Below are 20058 nucleotides of genomic sequence, written 5' to 3' on the forward strand. Positions count from 1 at the left end.
TCTCTCCCTCTCCATTTGCTTGTGAGCAGCCCCTCCTCTCCCCAGCTAGCTCTTGTTCTTCTGAAGCCTGCTCATTTCTCTGAGTGAGAGAGAGCTTGTTTCAACAGCAAACAGAGAGAGGTGGGAGCAGAGTGTGGGGGCTGGTGATGTCATCAAAATGCTGCGAGTGTTCCCTGGCTGTGGTTCAGCAACGCATACGCATGTCAGAGCCGCTACTGTGCTGCCTTTCCACTCGCCTATAAAACGACACTTCCTGTAAGCTCCACAGCAATACTGATGCGTCATTCCTGACTGCAGTAGGAGAAAAAGGAAAGAAAGGGAGGTTGCAAGAGAAAAAGAAAAAAGGGAGGATACATAGAATATGGGAGTACACTATTTTGGTCTCTGGCCCAAAATAACACAAATATAGTATTTGTACATTTTATGTACCCCATCTTTATCATCATCTTCAACACAAAGTGAACTGTTCCCCATCTGTCTTCAGAAAGAATAAGTTAAACTATTATTTTACAAGCTCAAACTAACAGAAACAGACACCTAATATTGTGTTACTGGAACTTTTGACCACTTTCTAACCACAGACCATGGCACACCAATCACAGCTCATCTATTTGCTACACTAACTGCTCACACCCAGTGGAGTCATATGCATTACATCACTGCTCTGTCCAAAAGCTACCAGGCATAATAGCAAATGGCATGATACACAAATGCAATACATAATGCATTAGTGACTAGTATTTGCATGAATGTGACAGACAGACCTGACAAATGTGATGTTACAATCTTGTGTGGATAGTAAATTTTTCTGTCCTCACAGAGCCTTAAAAACAGACCTAAGTGACATCAAGCTAATTGTAGTTGAGCACAGGATTAAGTTTGCTAGCAAAATATTCAGAGGGGAACATCACTGGGGAAGGCTGCGAAAGACAAATGCTCTTTGTGTCCTTTTAGTTTAGTCTTCATTTCTCTCTCGCCCTCAGTCTCTCCCTTTGTCACATGTCCTCCACTACACAAGTTATGCAAAATGAGGCAGAGCTCACTGCAAACAAACAACACAAGCAGATGCTTTGTCAAGCCCTGGCTGGTGCTACCCTGATGCAGTCTTCCACTGCAAGACTGTCTTGGAATAAACAAGCACAAATACTTTACAGTCCCATTGCACATTTGCAGCAATTAAATATTGCTCTATTCCACTTCAAGACATCTTGGAAGTGCTGGATACAGTTATGTGCAGTGCATAAATTATGTAGAGACATTTCAATGTTACTTTTCTTTGGTGATGAACAGAAATCTCAATCTAATATAGTTTAACAGCTTTTATATTAAACAAAGAGTTGGCAATTTTAGGAAACATATTTCATTAGTCACCTTCATATCTGTCCAAAAATGAATAAGCATTTGTTACAAAATTTTGCAAAAATGAATAACTTCAGTATAAAACTAGCTTTGAGTAAGGAATCTTCAGCTGTGGCAGGAAGGCAGCAGTGATTCACAGGAGATGAATGTGTACATTTTATGAAAAATAATCAGAGTTTATATTATCATCCTTCTCAGAAAACCAATCAACATACAAATATGCAGAGACTACTGCAGAGATTGTTTTGTGTAAACCAGCTTTATTGTTTAAGGAATGCAGAGTAATAACTGACAGCATCATGTGTCTGGGAACATTAGGACCAAGATCTACTGTCCAACAGAGCTGACGTAAGCCGAGGACTTCAAATAACGTTATAATGGACTTCCTGGAAAGAAGAGCTCACTGATTAAATAATCTAAACTAAATGTACAGGGCAAGTTATAGTAGCTCCATTCACAAAGTGGGAGCAGTGACTGACAGTTAGTCATCCTGGCTGCAGACAATATAGGGGAGCCGTTCCTCCCAGGAGTCCACAGGGTGGAGGATGCATTTCCTGTCCTGGCCTCTCTGAAGGGCAGTGGTGGGAACAATAATCGATAGGAGCTGTAATTCAATCCCTGACCTCCCTAGTGGTGCTTGGGCTGCAGAGGACACGCTATTTAGATCCCTCACAGCAGTTTGGGTATGCAGCACAACTCTGTAACCTGCACGGATCCACACATCCCACACACTGTCCCTGAGTCAGGAGCCAACTATTCCTCAACTGGTTAGACTAGATTTTTCTAGTAGTGGTCAACTTCCTAAATATAAATGCTCTATAGCTTTTTGTTAAAAAAAAAAAAAAAAAAAAAAACAGCACAGAAACATTCAAATCCAAGGACAAAAAATTTTTTTCCTGGTCAGGCTAAAAATAAGCAAACTCATTTTTCAGATTTGCATATGCAAGAGGCAAGTTAGAAGTCTTAAGTTAGAAGCATATAGTCTCTATGGAATGACAGTAGTTCACCAAGCAATTAAAACTGAATTGGAGCTCATTTCTCATAGCACTTGTTCAAATGAACTGTCTTCAAGTTGTTCACTTTGTAGGAGCATTTACTGGGAGAGCTGTTAAGAAAAAGAACACTAACCATGATTCATGACATTGGTCTTCCCAGCTATGCCACCATGTTCCCACTAAGTGGACAGTTAACTCCACCATTATGGGGTTTGTTTCACTACAATTGGCTAATAACCATTTAAGAAAACTGATGACTAAGTTTGTCCAGACCGTCTGGATACACACCCTACGGACTGTTCAGACAGAAATCATATTCATGTCTTCAGTTAGGAGTACAACCCTCCAGTGCAAATTCATGTTCAGTCACATGCTTCAAACACTCCCAAATCACAAACAGGAAACCTGCTGCACCCAGTAACCAAATACAGTCCCAATCACAACCTTCCATAAAACTCAGCTGTACATCCAGCAACTGGGTGATGTCACTGGGTGCAAAGAAAGACAAATGACAGAAAGAAAGAGTTGCACCACCTTAAAAGCCAACTCATGCTATGCGCGTTCCGCAGCAGGGGAGTGGCACTTGGCTCTGATTTCAACACAGGGCAAAATTATCCCCAGGTATGAACACAGCATTCTAATATATCTGTCAACTATGGTTTTTGCATTACATAACTCACCATTGTGACCTGTGCCATCATCAGCATGATGTAAAAAGGAGATTTTTCTAATGTGACGGATGTTTCCTAGTTGGAAAGAAAGAAATGAAAGAATTGAACGCAACTGGCCAAATCTAGTCGACTCTCTGTTATATGTATGAATTTCAACATCGCTCTAACATCTAAACATAAACACACAAGTTACATAAGTAACTAAAATAACTTTATTTTCTCTTCACAACTCACCAGAACTCCAAACTATAGTGTATTGTGGGTTAGCTTAGCTAGCTGGCTAACAGCACAGGTGAGTACAGCAGCAGGGAGAGCTCAGTCATGCTTTAGCCATGAGTAACCAGCCAGCAAGCATGCTCTGACAGGCAGCACTGCAGAAAAGCCATACTAATACACTGATGACAAGTAATCACCCCACTGCTGGTGCAAACAGGTTGGCCTACACACACAATTTGTATGTGTATACACATCTACTAAACCTTTAACTACTGTATCCATACATACAATAGTAGACCTACTTCAGGGGATTAGCAATGTCAGCACAATATATGCTTTAGAACCAACACAGCTTTAAACAATTCCTTAATACCAATACTGCGCATACTGAGTCTGTCTAATATCCATTTAGAGTTTTGCATTTTTTTTCCCTATGTGCAATGGTATACCGCTGAATTCACCAGCACACCTATCAGGCAACATGATGTGAGGCTGTATCGACTAAACTGTGAAGATATGCACATGATAGTCTTGACAATGGTCTTGTGTTGCAGGACATGTACGTCATGTAACTGCAAGTTACATGAACTATATTTATCACAGGACCACACACAAGAGTTAGACACTTCAATTTACCACAGGTTCTATGATACTGATTTAAAGCTGCATTAATAAATTCAACAGCAAGCTTGCAAACACACAGTCTTTGTATATTATCATGTAAAGTTGTTAACATGTTAGCGAAAATGCTGTGTAGTTGCAGTTTACATGCACACCTGAAAATCCCAAAGCTACTGCGATTTTAACTGTACTTTGCTCTCTATTGCTGAGTTTTTAGTTTGCTCGATGTTCAATTTGTCGTCTGGTCATTTAAGCAGAGATTAATTGCTGAAAACAGCTGCCTGATGCTGCTGGTAATTGGGTTAATGGGAACAGTGGGCAAATGCATTTACAAATTGGGTGAAAGGTTAATTTCTTATAGTGACATGTTTCCTATATGATTGGATAGAAACGGACTATTCATTCTCCTGTTGGCAAATACTCAAACTGATAAAAAAAAATCATTTGACAAACTAAGGTGTGAATTATATCATGCTGTTACTTTTCCATATATATCGCATTTCCTTTACTGTATATTTCTGTAGTTTCATATACAGTAAATATTGTGGAGCACTGAGGCATTGCTGTGACATTAACATTCAACAAGTGTCACTGAAATTTAATGAGGACCAGTAAAATATAGGGAAAGTCCCCACACCAGTGTGTGTATGCACAGGACTCTGTAGCACTGTACAACTGGTAGATATTAACACACAATCAGTACATTTAACTATTGTATTAATATGCAGTTGTCACCTGTACCTTTGAGGTGGGTTCGGTTACCACGAGGAGGCCTGGAGGAGCGAATCCCTGAATCTAGCTCTATCACCGGATCTACTGGATCTTCATCAATGGTCTGTCCCATGGCAAGCAGGCCCACTCGTTTTATGCGAAGGAGCCGTGGACCTGTCTCCCTAGGTAAGGCTCCTCCATGCTCGGTGGGCCCCTCCCCAGAGATCACAGCCGGCACCAGGCTCTTTAGAAATTCCATGTTCGACAAGACTTATTCCAATTTTAACTCTGGTGCGCAGTCCAGTAGCCTTTGCCATGCCATTCTCTCATACGTACTACCTGTTTGCCTCTTCTGCCCCATTTACAGTCAAGCTGGTAAACAGCAGAATCCCTGTACTTATAAACAGCAGCAATACATGCACTCTGTGATGGTCTGTATGTGTGGGCTCCGAGAGCTGCCCTTACAGAACAGACACTACCTGCCAGGCTGTCTAAAGCTGTTTGTCTGGACTAACTGCTATAGGAGAAGCTGTTTATTGTAGCAGGCCAATAGAGTGAGAAACTTCCTACACTGCAACATAACCTCTCTACTCGCAGTGAACGAAGAAAGCAAACAGACATGGCACTTTTCATAAGTTGTGATGTAATTTTGAGTAGGCAGGGCTATGTTTGAGTGTCAGGCACTATCTGGGGTGGGACTAAAACATGTTCCACAGGAGATAACACAAGCCTAGGCCACCAGCCAATCACAACAGAGAAGACACCAGCCACACCCTGTTGCCCTGTGTTGCTCGCCAAGAGAGGAGGAAGAAGATTGACAGGCACTATAAGAAATAGGAAAGCTGCATGGAGCTGGCTGCATTTGCTGATAGCCCTTATCAAAATGATGTTTCTTGTTAGCATTCATACACAAGCACAAATGCTTGTTTGCTTCCTTGCTAACTAACTCACAGAACAAGACCCCACCCCCCACCCCCTGTCACTTCTGCTTGACTGTGCTGACCTACAATGAAGAGAAGTAGGAAGAGCAAAAGTGATGGAGTCTGTGAAACGGTGATGACAGACTGCTGTGCTCTGCTTGGCTGCACAGCCTGTACCTGCAGTAAACTCAGACCCTTCCAAATATCCCCAGCTGAGGAGTAGGAGGGACTACACTGTGCTGACGCTTATAAAAGCTCACTGACTAAAGAAATCAACTATTTGCTTTTTTTCATGGACTGAGTGCAAAAAATTTATAAGCGATCCAAGCACAAACACAGTCAGTCTTCAGTACAAGTACAAAGCTACACAAAAATTAAAGATGACTGTAGCACCAGTGTGCACCAAACTGTTAAAGCACCTTTATATATTTTCTACAGACTCATCATTAACTATGCACCACAATAAAGCAATAAGGTAATGCAACAGAATCAATTAAATAGATAAAAACATAAAAGCTGCATTCTTTGATGCATTCTTCTTCTAATTGTTTGGTCTAAGATTGTGAGAAAAGACTAAAAGGCTCATCCATTTTCTAAAACCCAATGCCGATCAATCAACAAAAAGTTCACAAAGAAAAACAGCAAATACAACTGAGAATATGGAGCTAATTTCCGTTAGTTATGACTTCAATTATTAATCAATTACCAAAATGATGACTGCAGATTATTTTTCCACTGAGCACCCAAACTTGATCAATCAACTAATAGTTTCAGTGCTAGAATATTAGACATACATTTGCAAACTGATGTAACAAATAGTTAAGTTAAACAGTAGTTTTTTAGACTCTTTTGTGCTTTGCCAAGAACAAAATGAAGTAATCTATGCAATTTCTAGATGAGACAAAAAAAAAAAAAAAAATAGAATCAAAAGACCAACATATTGTCTAATTAAATTCTAGTGTAAATATTTCAATATGAGCCATTGTGGTTTGGACTGTAACAGTTTTGGTAAGTCATGTAATATGGATAACATTATGCTGTTAAGGAGGTATTAACTATATTGAAAGCACAATATAACAACATCTCAAACAACTATAATTCATGTCTTCATGCCCAAGTACCTCCTTCACAGACAAATACTTAATAGGGTACAGACACTATGGCTAAATGTATTGTATGGCACTTCTTACATCCCTTACTGCAATATGTGAAAATGTTAGTGAGATGATGTAATGGTTTCAGTTTACAAATATATCTCAAGAGTCAGAGAGGGGAAGTAAAAGAAAAATCCCCTCTCTCTATTTTACCCATGTGATTTCTGAAAATAATATACAACAACAGTACAGTTTTATTACTTTAATCTAGCACCAAAAAGAGAATGAAGATTAAGCAAAGAGGGGAAAATGCAGTAATAAATGCAGTGCCACAAGTTTACAAAAACTCTGCCCTCTGGAGGCCAGCTGGTAGAAAACACACAAAGCAAACAAGTTAATGAAACATACTGAAAAGTTCCAAATTGCTGAGGAAAAAGCAAAAAGCTCGATGTTCTGCAGGATCTGATGGCAAATCACCAATATGCTTGTTAGAGCTGGCTAAACACTTCTTCAGATTGAGCATGCAAAGAACATTTATGTGTGTCTGACCTCACTTGTTATTGCCTAACTCATTCTAGTTATGATGAGAGAACCCAGAGCTCAATCCAAACTACCACACTGAGTGATCTGGACTCTAATGATGATGAAAAAACAGGAAAAAGAGTTACAGGGACAATATTGCACCAACTATTATTATGTTGGCCAATAACATGGAAAAAATTTGATCTATCAAGCACAAAAAAGAAAAAATGAACTTGTAAGGCATTTTTTGGAATGGTGCAAGAATAATGCCTAAGCAAAGATGCTGAGAGGTTAAGGCAGCAGATCCTTGTAAGAATCACTGAATGAGTCAGAGAGAAAGGCTGACCGATAAGGCAAAGATAGCCATAACTCGGCCTGAGCATCACAATGGTCAGTTGAGGCGGCTGTGGTTTGCTGGGGCCAGGTCTGTGGTGCTGTTGCATTAGAACAATACCCATGCAAGGGAGGCCCAGATCCCAATCAGCCCAGGAATGTGGAAGAGGAAGCTCTGGGAACAATGTGCAGCGTTCCTATGCCGTTCTCAGGTCCACCCGTCTCAGGCTTGTTCTGCTTTCAAGCAGGAGAAAACAGGAAAACTACCGGGCTGGGGTCCAGAAGTCGAAGTCTGCGACGGGGGGGGGGGGTGTCAGCACCAAGCCATTTAAGCCATACAGTCATTTTGATGACTCTGGGCATGCATATATCTGAATTGCTACTCCACCACTGGATGTCAGTAAACAGGGCCATGTCTGTCAGGTAAACTGAACATCATAACAATGTTGCACTGCCCCCTAATGGTGCATGCACCCACACTACCATGACAAGCTGGAGTCCTGCAGTCATAAAGCAACATTTTTGCAGATGCGTTTAAGTTTAAGTCTCCAGTGCCATGTTACCGAAATTATATCTTTAAGGGTAACATGACATAAACAATTTAATTTGTTCCTTCTTCAAAAACAGTTCATGATTGAATTCCATTAGTTTATCTATAGAAAATTACAGCATTGTCTATTGATTCAGCTGATAAACTCAAAATGAAATTGTCTGCATATTTACTTTGTACATGTATGTACACCAGAGTTTACCACAACAAACGCACCACTTGAAAGACACGCATACGTCTTTTTAACATGGAAACTGTGCTACTAACCGTTTGCAACAGTTATAGTCATTCTGACAGTTTCTGAGATACTGCACTTGCTTACGTCCGTACAACTTTTTGTTCTAGTCTTGCCAAGTTTCAGAAGTGTACACTGGTAAGTTTTACATCATCAGATCAAGAGGGCCGTCAAGAAACAAGTCTGACCACTACAGTCAAACTTATATCGCAGTTCTTAAAGAATCCTCTAGTGAGATCACACACAACATATTTACCTTTTAATGATTACTTAAATGATATCTGATATCTTAAATGATAGGGAAATGATACTGCAAAAACTGAAACATAAAAAGCCTTCAACGGTATAACTAGCCCAATACTACAACATATTCTACCTGTGGGCTTTTATGCACTGAACCAACCAACATAATGTGCCACTCGATGATACTGACAGATAACTAGAAATGTAAAGTGTTGGCAGTTTGACGGCAACCTGAATAGCAGTCACATAAAGTCACTTTTGGAAAGAGACAGATAACTCGGGTAAAAGTCATTCTAATGTGACATTAATCAACATGAGGTATTTTCCTTCCTGTTTTTTTTTTTTTGTCATGATTAACCAATGGTGACAGGCATGCCATTCCTTAAGTTTTATCTGGCATAATGTTTTACTCTGTCCTTTGTGAGGAAAACTAATTGCATTGGATATTAATCTAATCAACTGATTTTCACACAGATGTTTTTAAAATCTTACGAGATTGGTTGTTTTTATAAAAACAAACAAGTCACAATATTGACCCACTTACATGCAAACACAGGTATACAAAACAGCTTTTGCTTTGTGTGAAACAGGGAAGAGCCACCAGCCTCCCTCAGTATGTTGAACATACTGTACATCTGATAAAAGTTATAATGTAAGCTACACACAGGGTAAGTATCACTTAGACTCTACCTAAATAGAGATAGTGTGAGATATGCTACAAAAGACTCAAAAAAATCTGCTGTGCTACTTTCAGAATTCAGCAAAACAAAGAGATTACTCCAACACACCGCTCATTCCCACACTGCTTAGCATGCAGTTGCAGTAAGACCTAAACCACAGCACACAGAAGAACACAACCAACTTAACTTGTGTGGCGTACCTTAAGGCCATAGAGCATGGGCTGGAAGTGGAGAAAGAAAGGGGGATCCACAGTTTCACTACACAAGAATCTGAAATAGAAAGCACAGAAATTATGTTTAACAGCAGTTGAAACAAATCTAACACAAGCCAACATCATTGTACTTCTAAGCACAAAAATATTCCCCATGAACCTGAAATTTGATCTAATTAAAGTTTGACTGGTGAGAAAACCATTAACATTAGCATAACCTGCAGCCATGCAAATAGTTTTCAATTTCAATTCTTTCAAAATTCATTCTGTCTTTCAATACTCATGCCTTAAACTTTTCTTGCTAACACAGGAAACCACCTTGAGGGAATGGCAGTCTGCGCACCTTATTTCAGTCCCTCACACATTTCATAGACTTGATTCAAAGTTGATGTCTTGTACTCTTGTTTGGTAATGCTTTGCTATGACACAGAACAACATCCTGTGTATCCTAATTGCTGAATTGGTGGTATGCGGCTGGACAGTCCAGTCATGGTCACGGCAAAGTTGGCTTCAGCTTAGTTTGTGCTGTACTGGGACAGGATTAAAACCTCCTCCTAAAAGGAGTAATAATCTGAAGATTACCCACTACATCCAAGAGGAAGTTACATAAGTGATGAGAGCCTCCACAACTCCACTTTACTTCTAGTTTATCATCATAGTGGCTGAAAAGGGCTCCTTTTATAGTCAGGTAATCTTATATCCAGTCATCATCATTCTGCCTCAGAGTGGAGTGCAGGGTTTTAAAAAACATTTATTTTTAAAAAGAGAAGGGCAGAGTCATGCCAGTGACATTACACTAACATAAGTGAAAGCGTAAATTCATAAGTATAAAACCTGTAGCCATTATCAATATGTAATCAAACAAAGGAAGGAAGAACAAGCCACTGAGTCACACAGCAGCCAGAGAAGCTCAAGTGTGAGAACTTCCACTTTAGCACTGTGGACAAATGGTGAGAACATGTCAGTGTAGCTAGAGGCAAAACACAACCCTTAACAGCCTAAAAGTCATGCAACACTGACATACTATCACTTAACTCATCCCACCCACCACAAGTGCGACAGAAAAAAAATTTCTCAGACGCTATCACTTGCTTCTCATGCTGACAGGCTTGTGAATAATACATCTGACTTCCTGTTCCAACTCAGCGACTCCAAAAAACAAAAAAAGTGTGACCACAGAAAAACGGTAAGCCAAACCCTGCGCACGTCCTGAACGCTGTAGCAAATACAGCCACACACCAAGCTCCTGCGCTATATTTAACTACTGGCAGGGCTAAAAGATCCATCTCAACATAGCTGCCTAATTCTTCTAACAAATTAGAGCAGATCAGTGTAAGTTTAAGGAGTTCACACCTTGTATATTTTGATGTGACCGCAACACAAGACGAGCTAAAGGTCAGCAGGGCAGACCTGGTCTGTTCTATCATTAACTTGATTTCATTGAGCCTAATAGCACTCCATCACACTGCAAGGATTCCGGCAAATAGGAGGCTGATAGTCCATCCCAGATACAGGAGATAACCCTGACAGAGACAAATCTGTGCCACTGAATGTTTTGTACAGTTTTTCACATACACCTTACAAAAGAATCACAAGTGCACAGTCTATATTTGGTTCTCTAAAACACTAAATGACAGGCCTAGCCTGTCGTAATCACTACTTCTTGTGCGGAAACATTACTGGCTCCTTCCGACTGCAAAAGGGAAGTATGAAAACAAACACCTTTTGCATGCATGAACAGATATTCCTCTTACCTTTATCATGTTAACAAGAAAATATGAGCCATCAATGTGCCATCAGTGGATCTAGGCATGGTAGTAATTCAGCTGAGGACATCTTGAGGGCAAAGACAGGGTGGTTTCTTTGGAAAAGGCAGACCCAAACATCAATTATGCTCTAACCCTCTCTCTCAAAGCCAGGGATAATCTTCCTCAGCAGGGCTCAATTATAGGTTATTTCTAGCTAGACTCAGGCCTTATTGTACACCACGTCACGCCAAGTCTTCAGTGCAATCAATGCCAACCACATGTAAATCGTAAGTGGTGTTGTGCTTTAAACAATATCACACTTGGAAGAGAAATAAACTTCTGAAGTTTACTGTATAAATGTCAGAGAGATACTGACACTGCAATTTTCCAAAACAATAACCGACTATCACTCATCTATAAATTACAATCACTTGTGTAGGCTGCAGTTCAATATAAAGAAAATCTATTTTCATTTTTGTCACCCACCCATTTTGGGTTCGAATAGTGAATATTTCAGTCATTTAATAATTAATTTCCCTCAAACACAATGAAAGAGCACTACAACACCATTCAGATCTTAAATGCTCTATGGATACAATTTGAGAGGGGTGCAATGCTGTGCAGTGCAGGCCAATGTGACCATAAAGATGGCTGCTTGCAGAGGAACTGGTTAGTACATCAGAACTTTTCAGTCAAGTCAAGGGGCATCAAAAGCAGGTGCTGAAAAAAATTGACTTGAATTAGATATTTTCTGCCATTGTAAGTTTCAAGCTAATGTAAAGAAGGACACCTGTCGCTCTCTCCAGATGATAACACAGCATAGAACCAAGTTCTAGGCTAGGAAAAGGAAAATGTTTATGCTGGGTGCTGATAATATGACACACAAAAAACTGAATACTGCAAAACAACCGTGTTTTTGCATTATAGTTAAGCAAGTTCTGTTGCATGAAAAAAAAATTAAGAAACTTAAATGCTGTAATGTTTTTTTGTGTTGCAGAATGTTTTTGTAGCGACCACTGAAATGCTGAGTTAACAGTTAATCCTCCACAGTGCAGCTTAGTAAGGGGGCCACCTCAGGGGCATTTTACAGAGCTTGGTTTTTCATCCCCATACTCTTCAATGCCATTAATGTCTTACGAGATTAAACCAAACACACTAATTCACGGGAATTATGGCTCAGATAATCACAGATGGATGGCAATCTAAGGAGATTCCCTGTAGTTTGTGTGTGTACAAGAGAATGCAGTACACATCTGTACTGCCATCAGAGGCTTATCCTGGCAGATGAGAGGGTTGCAAAGTCCAGTGGCCTAGTACACCTGCGCTAGTACAGAACTGTATATAACATGATTAAACTCACTTCTTAACAGCACCACTTTCCTAACAGCTTCACTTTAGCTAAACTCTAGCAGCCAACTGACAATAAAGTGGAGCAAAATAAAAACTTATCAAAAATTAAATTTTGTCTTAACACCCAACCAAAAAAAAGAAAAAAAAAACTGTACATGTGTGGGCTCCTACAGCACATCTACTAGACTTTATTGTAACTTTTTCATGCAAAAATGCACAACAAAGCTCTTGTTACTCAGAGCACAGTCCTTTCTCCTTTAAACTGTGCTCTGAGTGAACACAAACTGACTCCTCTTCTGTCACTGTGTCTTGTCTGAAAGGGTCTGCCCATCTCCACCTCCGGCCACACAGCAGACTGACCAGATTCCTCTCTGCCTGTATCCAAGTGCCACTGCTTGGGTCTCTACAGAAAATGAACAAATGCTTCATTGTATGTCTGATGCACTATGCATAGAGAGAATGGAGTCTTCAGAGAAGTGTTTGATGCAAAAATGACTCACTGTTGTGCCAATGCATGAGGACCACTATGCTGTCCCTTCAACTTTAGCTCTTGTAAACTTTTAGATATATGCGGCATAGCACAGACTTAACTTCAATGCCCCCAAATAAATCTGCTGCATTAAATCAATTTTAAATGTGTGTGTGTGTGTGTATGGGGGGGGGGTATTCTGATACTGCAGATAAACAATACAAACTATTTTGTTGATAATGCACTCTGGGAAAACATATATAAAGAAAAAAAATCAACTGGCTAACATTCGTGGTAGCTTCTGGTTAGCAACTAGCCCGGTGTTAACACTGTACTGAGCCAAGTGCTAACTTAGCTAATGTTGAGCAGGAGGCTAGCAAGCAGCAGCAACTTCATGTAGCTGAGCAGCCAGTTGTCACCTGTGAGTTAACGTTAGCGTTAGGATGATAGCAACGTCCACTGCTAGCTGTCTGGCAGTGAGGAAAATAAGGCTAAGGACGACAGGAATCAGGTCGGTGCTTACGGTTTAAGTTGCACGGTAGCTAGGCGGTGAACTCACACTAGCAGGGGAGCCAAAGTCCTTTAGCATGGTCCGGCAGCCGATTTTGATACCACAGTTGGAAAGCTAACGTTAACCTCAACGGCAAAGTTAATCACGGAAATTGACGTAAGCCAACGTTAACTACATTACACAGCAATGGTCGTGTCCTCAATTACTTAAATACTCGTTTAGCTGATGTTACTCACAACTTTTGTGTCCTCTCCCTTCACTTGAGCTAGGTCGCTAGCCTGCAGACGTTCTTTGCATTTGCCGAACAAGCCTCCACGTCCTGGCCCTCCTCCATCGGAAGGATTTGGGTAGTGGTGTGATTTTTTTTTTCTCAGCCTGTTTCGGTTGGGAAAGCTCCACTGTCAGAACAGACCGTAGCCTCTTTGTCCCGCCTCCTTCATCAGGGTTGGCTGTGATAGTATACGCCTACGTAAAACACAGCTTCCTATTTCACCAAATACGTGGCAATCCCGAGACAACGACCTGTTGATTGGGTGACGTCTCGAGATGACATTCACATGCGTCCAGTTTTCGTCGCTACCGGCGTACAGCGACACATGCACAGATAGACAGGTATGAGAGGAGCGGAGGTACAGTGGACCGGTGACATGTTTGGGCCAAAGCTTAAAAAAAAAACGCAACGTGCATTCATTTATTTTGCGTGTACACTACACGTTAATAAACATGTTTAGAGATATTCCAAAACAATGTATTTTACAACAGCACTCAAATCACACGCCTATATGGTCTAAAATATAATGCCTAGCAAGTGCAAAGAGTAATGAACACGGATTCAATAATACAAATTAACAGAAAAGAAAAAAATTAGGATCATTGTCCCATAACAGGGAAATTTACAGCCGACATCCAGTAATAAAAATTTAAAAAAAAGTAAAAACAAGGCATTAACAATAAAATATATTGAAAATATAAGAACAGAAAGTAAATATAATATTGCATTCTGGGAAAAGCTCATGCTGAATTCCTCTCCAAAAGCTAATAAATTCAAAATGATGATGCAGACCTTCATGTAAAAAACTGTTAAAAATATAAAATCTATCTAATCAAAATCCATCATTTTGGCTTTAAAGATTTTACAGTCCAGACCATGAATGTTGGTGGTTAAACATCTTTTGTTCTTCAAGCTGCGATTCCAGACACTAAATATAAAATAAATAAATAGATACATTACAGTCTCAGATCTCAGCCTTAATTTTAGTAGGTTTACATCAATATAGAGAGAGATTATTTGGATATTTACACACCTACCTGTATCTATTCATTTATTCTTTAAAATGACCTGATTTGCTCAATGTAAAAAACTAAGATTCAGCAATAAAGCCTACTTGTTTCAGACTTTTTCTGTTTGACTGTTTTGCAAAAATATTCTTTAGCTACTGATTAAACCAAATGATCTCAATTTAATGATATGTTGCAATCCCTGTAGGAGATTTTGTACTCCTGCAAATAATGTGGCACTTTTTCAGATTAAACTGGAAATACATGACAAAAGATCTGATTTAAAGGGTAGTAGCTCCCCCTAGCAGCAATTTTGTGCATTGTTTCACATGCATGAGTATGATGCAGTGTGTTACAAAAGATACTTGAGATAATTACTACACAATGCTGTGCAGATGTTTTAGGCACTAAAAACACACAAAGGAGTCTTTAAATGTAAATGACTTAAATTGTGTTTATATATATATATATATATATATATATATATATATATATATAAATTTATTTCATACCAAATGCTGTGAGTGGAACCAAACTTAAATCTAATCAGTATTTGCATCACTCCCCTTTGCCCTTAAACCAGCAGAAGTTCTATATGGTTTGACCTGCACAAAGTTTCTCCTGATACTTTGCAGCACCTTGGAGAAGCTGCTGCAGTTCTTCTATAGATTCGGGCTGTCCCAGTGTTTATGTCTCTTCATGTGATCCCAGACTGACTCCAAAATGCTGAGCTTAGGGCTCTGGTGGGGTCAGACCATCTGCTGCAGAACTCCTGGTTCTTCTTGCCTCTGTAAATAGTTCTTCATGAACTCTAGTGGGTTCTTTATGGACTTGTTGTCCTGCACATTTGGCTGCGCAATGAACTTGGGATCAATCTGACACTTGATGGTATTTTGTGATAAGAATCTAAAACATCTAAAGTGCCTAAAACATCTGCACAGTACCGTATATGCAGTGTTTATTATGTTTAAGAAGCAGAAATGCTGCCTCTGATTGATCCACACTGACTGACAGTCCATCAATGTTTCCAATGTGGCTGAAACATTAAAAAGAAAACAGAACACTCCAGGCTAATTTAACTGGATTGTGTTAATGTATAAAACTCTAAACAGGAAATAAAAACTCATAAATACTGTAGCATGTCTGGCAAAATGTGTTTTATATTCATATTTGCCAATTTTCTATTTACTATAGTTACTATATTGTGGGTACTTAACTTTTAGCTTATATCAGTTACTAACCAAACTTATTGAAATTGTGTACTTAAATTTTTTCTCATAGCCTCAGAACTATATGTGTTTTCAATAGCTCTCTATTTACAGTATCTTACAGAAGGTCTCAGGTGTGAATGGGGAGCAGGTGTGTTAAATTTGGTGTTATCGCTCTCACTCTCTTATACTGGTCACTGGAAGTTCAACATGGCACCTCATGGCAAAGAACTCTCAGAGGATCTGAAAAAAAAAATTGTTGCTCTACATAAAGATGGCCTAGGCTGTCAGTGCTCAGACCATACGCCGCACTCTGCATCAAATTGGTCTGCATGGGTGTTGTCCCAGAAGGAAGCCTCTTCTAAAGATGATGCACAATGGTGGGCGTGTCATGGTCTGGGGCTGCTTTAGTGCTGCTGGCACTGGGAAGCTACAGTTCATTGAAGGAACCATGAATGCCAACATGTACTGTGACATACTGAAGGAGAGCATGATAAAGAAGCTGAGGGTAAAGGTCATGGACTGGGCAAGCATGTCTCCAGATCTAAACCCTATTGAGCATCTGTGGGGCATCCTCAAACGGAAGGCGGAGGAGCACAAGGTCTCTAACATCCACTCCTCCGTGATGTCATCATGGAGGAGTGGAAGAGGATTCCAGTGGCAACCTGTGAAGCTCTGGTGAACTCCATACCCAAGTGGATTACGACAGTGCTGGAAAATAATGGTGGTCACACAAAATATTGACACTTTGAAGACAAAAGAAGAAGTTGTATAAAAGTGTCATATTAAAGTGCCCTTCCTCTAATTACTGACCCTCTTCTTAACAGAATATGTAGCACTGCACTTCTAGACAATATGCCCCTGACCTAACAAAATAATAAAATCTATAAATTCAGAAAGTCTTTAAAGTCTTTTACTCACTTGTGTTCAAGACCAAAGTTACCAGCAGGTCCCATGCAAAATAATGACAGCTAATAATCATCGCAATTAGAGTCACATAGATACATACATAGTTACATAGAGTTATGACCTAAAGCTAGAATTACAAAAAAGTTTAAGGTAGATATCCAATACGTCTCTTTGCTGAGGCCGAAAAATGTGTGCATTTTACGCCGCATACACATCCCGATAGGAGTGTCTGAGATACTGAACCTTTAACACTGTGCTTGGGAACTAGTTCTCTCTTGAATCCACTGCAGAGAAAGTGCTCTCTGTTCTTGAGACTGTCTGGGATGTGAATACCAGGTGAGGGTATTTTCTGGGGCTACCAACTCACCTGAAAGTCCATATTGTACCTGTACCCCGAGCCATAACTTTCCAAGTTTCTACAATGGTTCAACACATAAGAAGCAGCTAATGTAGCTGCAGGTATTTGTTCTTCGTCCTGACTTCAAATCACTTTGCTGCCCCACCTTCTGTCTTCAGCCACTGTGCCGTGTTGGATCAACAACCCTTAGACAGAAATGATCTGCCCTCCCATTAAGCAAAGCAGAGACTGAAGAACAGTAGAAGGCTTAATGGCAAGAAAACTGGGCAGGTCAGGGAGGAATGAGGTGGAGTTTAACAAAATGAAGTTAGGACACACTCAAGAAGAAGAAGAATGACTTGAATGTAATAGTCATAATGATAAACTTTTTTTTTACGTCGATCTACTGTTCCACTCCAGTCCAGAAGGTGGCGGTAACGGTCCTTTATGCTGGTTGCCAACCGCCCATTATCCTACATGGGATGATGGTATGACATGTTGCACAGTTTGTTCTTCCTTATTACCTACAATGGATGTTTTCCTTTAGTCTAGAGTGGTTCTCATTTTGTTAATTGTTTTTCCTCTTTTTTTCTTGTCTTCCATTGGTCTAATGATCCCATTTCTGCTGCCATTCTTGATTGATTCTCCTCCACACTTAGCATTTCTACTATGATTTTGACCATTTGTTGTTGACTCCCAAGCTCTTCTACTCCTTGCTTGTTTAGCTACCATATACTTTATGTATTTTTCAGATTCAGTATGGACTAACTGTGTGTGTAGGCCCTTAAATGAATGAGTCCTGTAGCTTGGCTGAATATAGTCAATAGTGTGCTCATTGTTTCAGAAAAGAAGATCCTGATGGTTTTACTTGTAGCTAACAGAATACCCGTAAGTACAAACATGAATTACAGAATGTTAGTTATGTTAGTTAATATACTGTCTTCAACCCATTTAAAGCAATGAGTATTGCACACAACAGAATGCACACCCAAGACAGTTGGTTCTGGCACAGATCTCAGCCTGATGACTGGACACTGCCACTGCTGCTCGTGCCTGTGGTTCTGTTGATCCATCTGTGAAAATGTGTATATTTTATATTTGTGATTCTGAACACTTCTGAACACTATTCTATGCAGCTATAATACGCAAATGCCATGTTTACATTTTTCATCCTTTTACTTTGATCAATTATCTGTTATCAAACCTCTCGCTATTGGATGATTATCATTATCACCTTTCAGATTTATGGAGTAGGTGACTACCAACTATTTTTGGTGAAACCATATGTGTATTTCCATACACTCTAATGCCTTTCAAGTACAATGTAATAGCCTGTGCTAGTATTATATCCAAGCATGGATTGCGTTGCTGATCCTTAAACATTCTCAAAGACATCAAAACTTTCAACCCTCCATATAATTTCACATTATTGTCTTTCTTGTGGAGAACATAGTTTTTTTTTCACCAAAGTTTTAAAATCCTATCTCCCACATCTCAAACTGATACATCTTGCATTTTTCTATGTGCCCTACATGTCTCTTTTTCTCCATCATCTGCAATATTTGCAAATATAGCCCTATTCGTAATGGAAAATAAAGTTTGCCTTACCACACTCCCCTGAGCTGTCCCATTTTCCACATATTGCACATTCTGACCCTGTTTTAGTTCTTCTCGTTAGAAAGTTCATAAGCCAAATGAAACCTTCTCTCCAAAACGACATTCAATGCAGTTTGAGTAATATATACATATTTCATCTTTCCCTGGTGCGGTCCTTTCTGTCATCACTTTGTATAGTGCTTTTCCTAACTCTTTCTTACTAAATTGGACATTTTCTTCACTATCAAGATACTATTTCCTGCAGGGTGCAGTGCTTAGTTTCCTGTCTGCCTCTTCTTCCCTCTTTGGGTAAATTACTGGAACTATGTACCAGCAGTGTGTTCTACTCTGTGGACTATGTTTTTAATTCTGCACGACTTAAAAACCATAGGGCTACTACCTGTTTGATTGTAGCTGGTCCAGGTGGAGCTAATGTTAATTATTTTGGGTGGTTAAATCTATAGAAATGTATTGTGTTTGATGAGATAAAAACATGCTTTGTATGTTTTATTGTATAACAAAGTAGTAACTGTCAGATAAATAAAGTGAAGTAAGAAGTATGTCTGCTTCCACCACTGTTTGTAATCAAGAATCATAAAGTAAAAACAGGAAACATCAAGTAAAATACTACCAAATTTGTACTTATTTACAGTACTTTGGCCTGTACTTACGTTACATGTGATTTAATGCAAAGTAGCTCTAAGCCATGGGGCACTAACAGTTACAGTAGAAATTTGGATGAATACAGGAAATACACGGATGTGGTCTTTGCAGCAGCTCGTTTGCCCAGCTCCACATTTAAGGTGATATGAATTTAGCCTACAGAACATGGAGGCATTTAGAGGGTGGGTCTTTTTTAACGCGCTGGTCAACCCGTGCCACTAACTAGTCTCGGTGGTCACTCGAGCGTGGTCACTCGCTGTGTCCTACCTAACTAGCGGAGCAATTACACATAATTCATCTCGTCTCAATGTTACTGAAAAACCAACTTGGGGGGCAATTGGGTCCGTTCGTTTTGGCACATAACTATAATTACCAGTCACCTGACGGATGCTAAAATCCATACAGGGACTGAAGCCTAATATGGAACAGGACCTCTGCTAACATCCCGGACTTCTCCCTGCCCTGTGGTCACGTAGGAATACAGAAAATACGTGCAGTCAGTAGGTTATTAAAATGAGACACAAGCCACAGTGTTATACACACCGCCACCAACCTGCACACGCCGGTGTTAAACATCAAACGAGCATGAAGAGCGGCTACCCTGGGAAGTCAATTTATGACTGGATT

At 39.8% G+C, this 20058-nt stretch overlaps 1 protein-coding gene across 16 annotated transcripts in view; it reads right to left on the reverse strand.

Moving 5' to 3' along the window:
• fryl (furry homolog, like) overlaps positions 1-13828 on the reverse strand; it is a 60428-nt gene extending 46600 nt beyond the window's left edge. For 4 of the 16 annotated variants that reach the window (XM_026305013.1, XM_026305009.1, XM_026305011.1 and 1 more), the window contains exons 1-2: positions 4598-5185; positions 3035-3100 (exon numbers count right to left, since the gene is read on the reverse strand). In XM_026305013.1, coding sequence (XP_026160798.1) covers positions 3035-3100; positions 4598-4832 — 301 coding nt within the window. In that variant the 5' untranslated portion in view covers positions 4833-5185. Of the gene's footprint in view, positions 1-3034; positions 3101-4597; positions 5187-9350; positions 9421-13452; positions 13512-13676 lie in introns of those variants that run through there. The other 12 variants (XM_026305012.2, XM_026305007.2, XM_026305006.2 and 9 more) reach the window with 9 other exon arrangements.
• Between the last annotated feature and the right edge of the window lie 6230 nt (positions 13829-20058).

Source organism: Mastacembelus armatus, chromosome 4 (genome assembly GCF_900324485.2).
Source record: "Mastacembelus armatus chromosome 4, fMasArm1.2, whole genome shotgun sequence".
NCBI classification, from domain to species: Eukaryota; Metazoa; Chordata; class Actinopteri; order Synbranchiformes; family Mastacembelidae; genus Mastacembelus; species Mastacembelus armatus.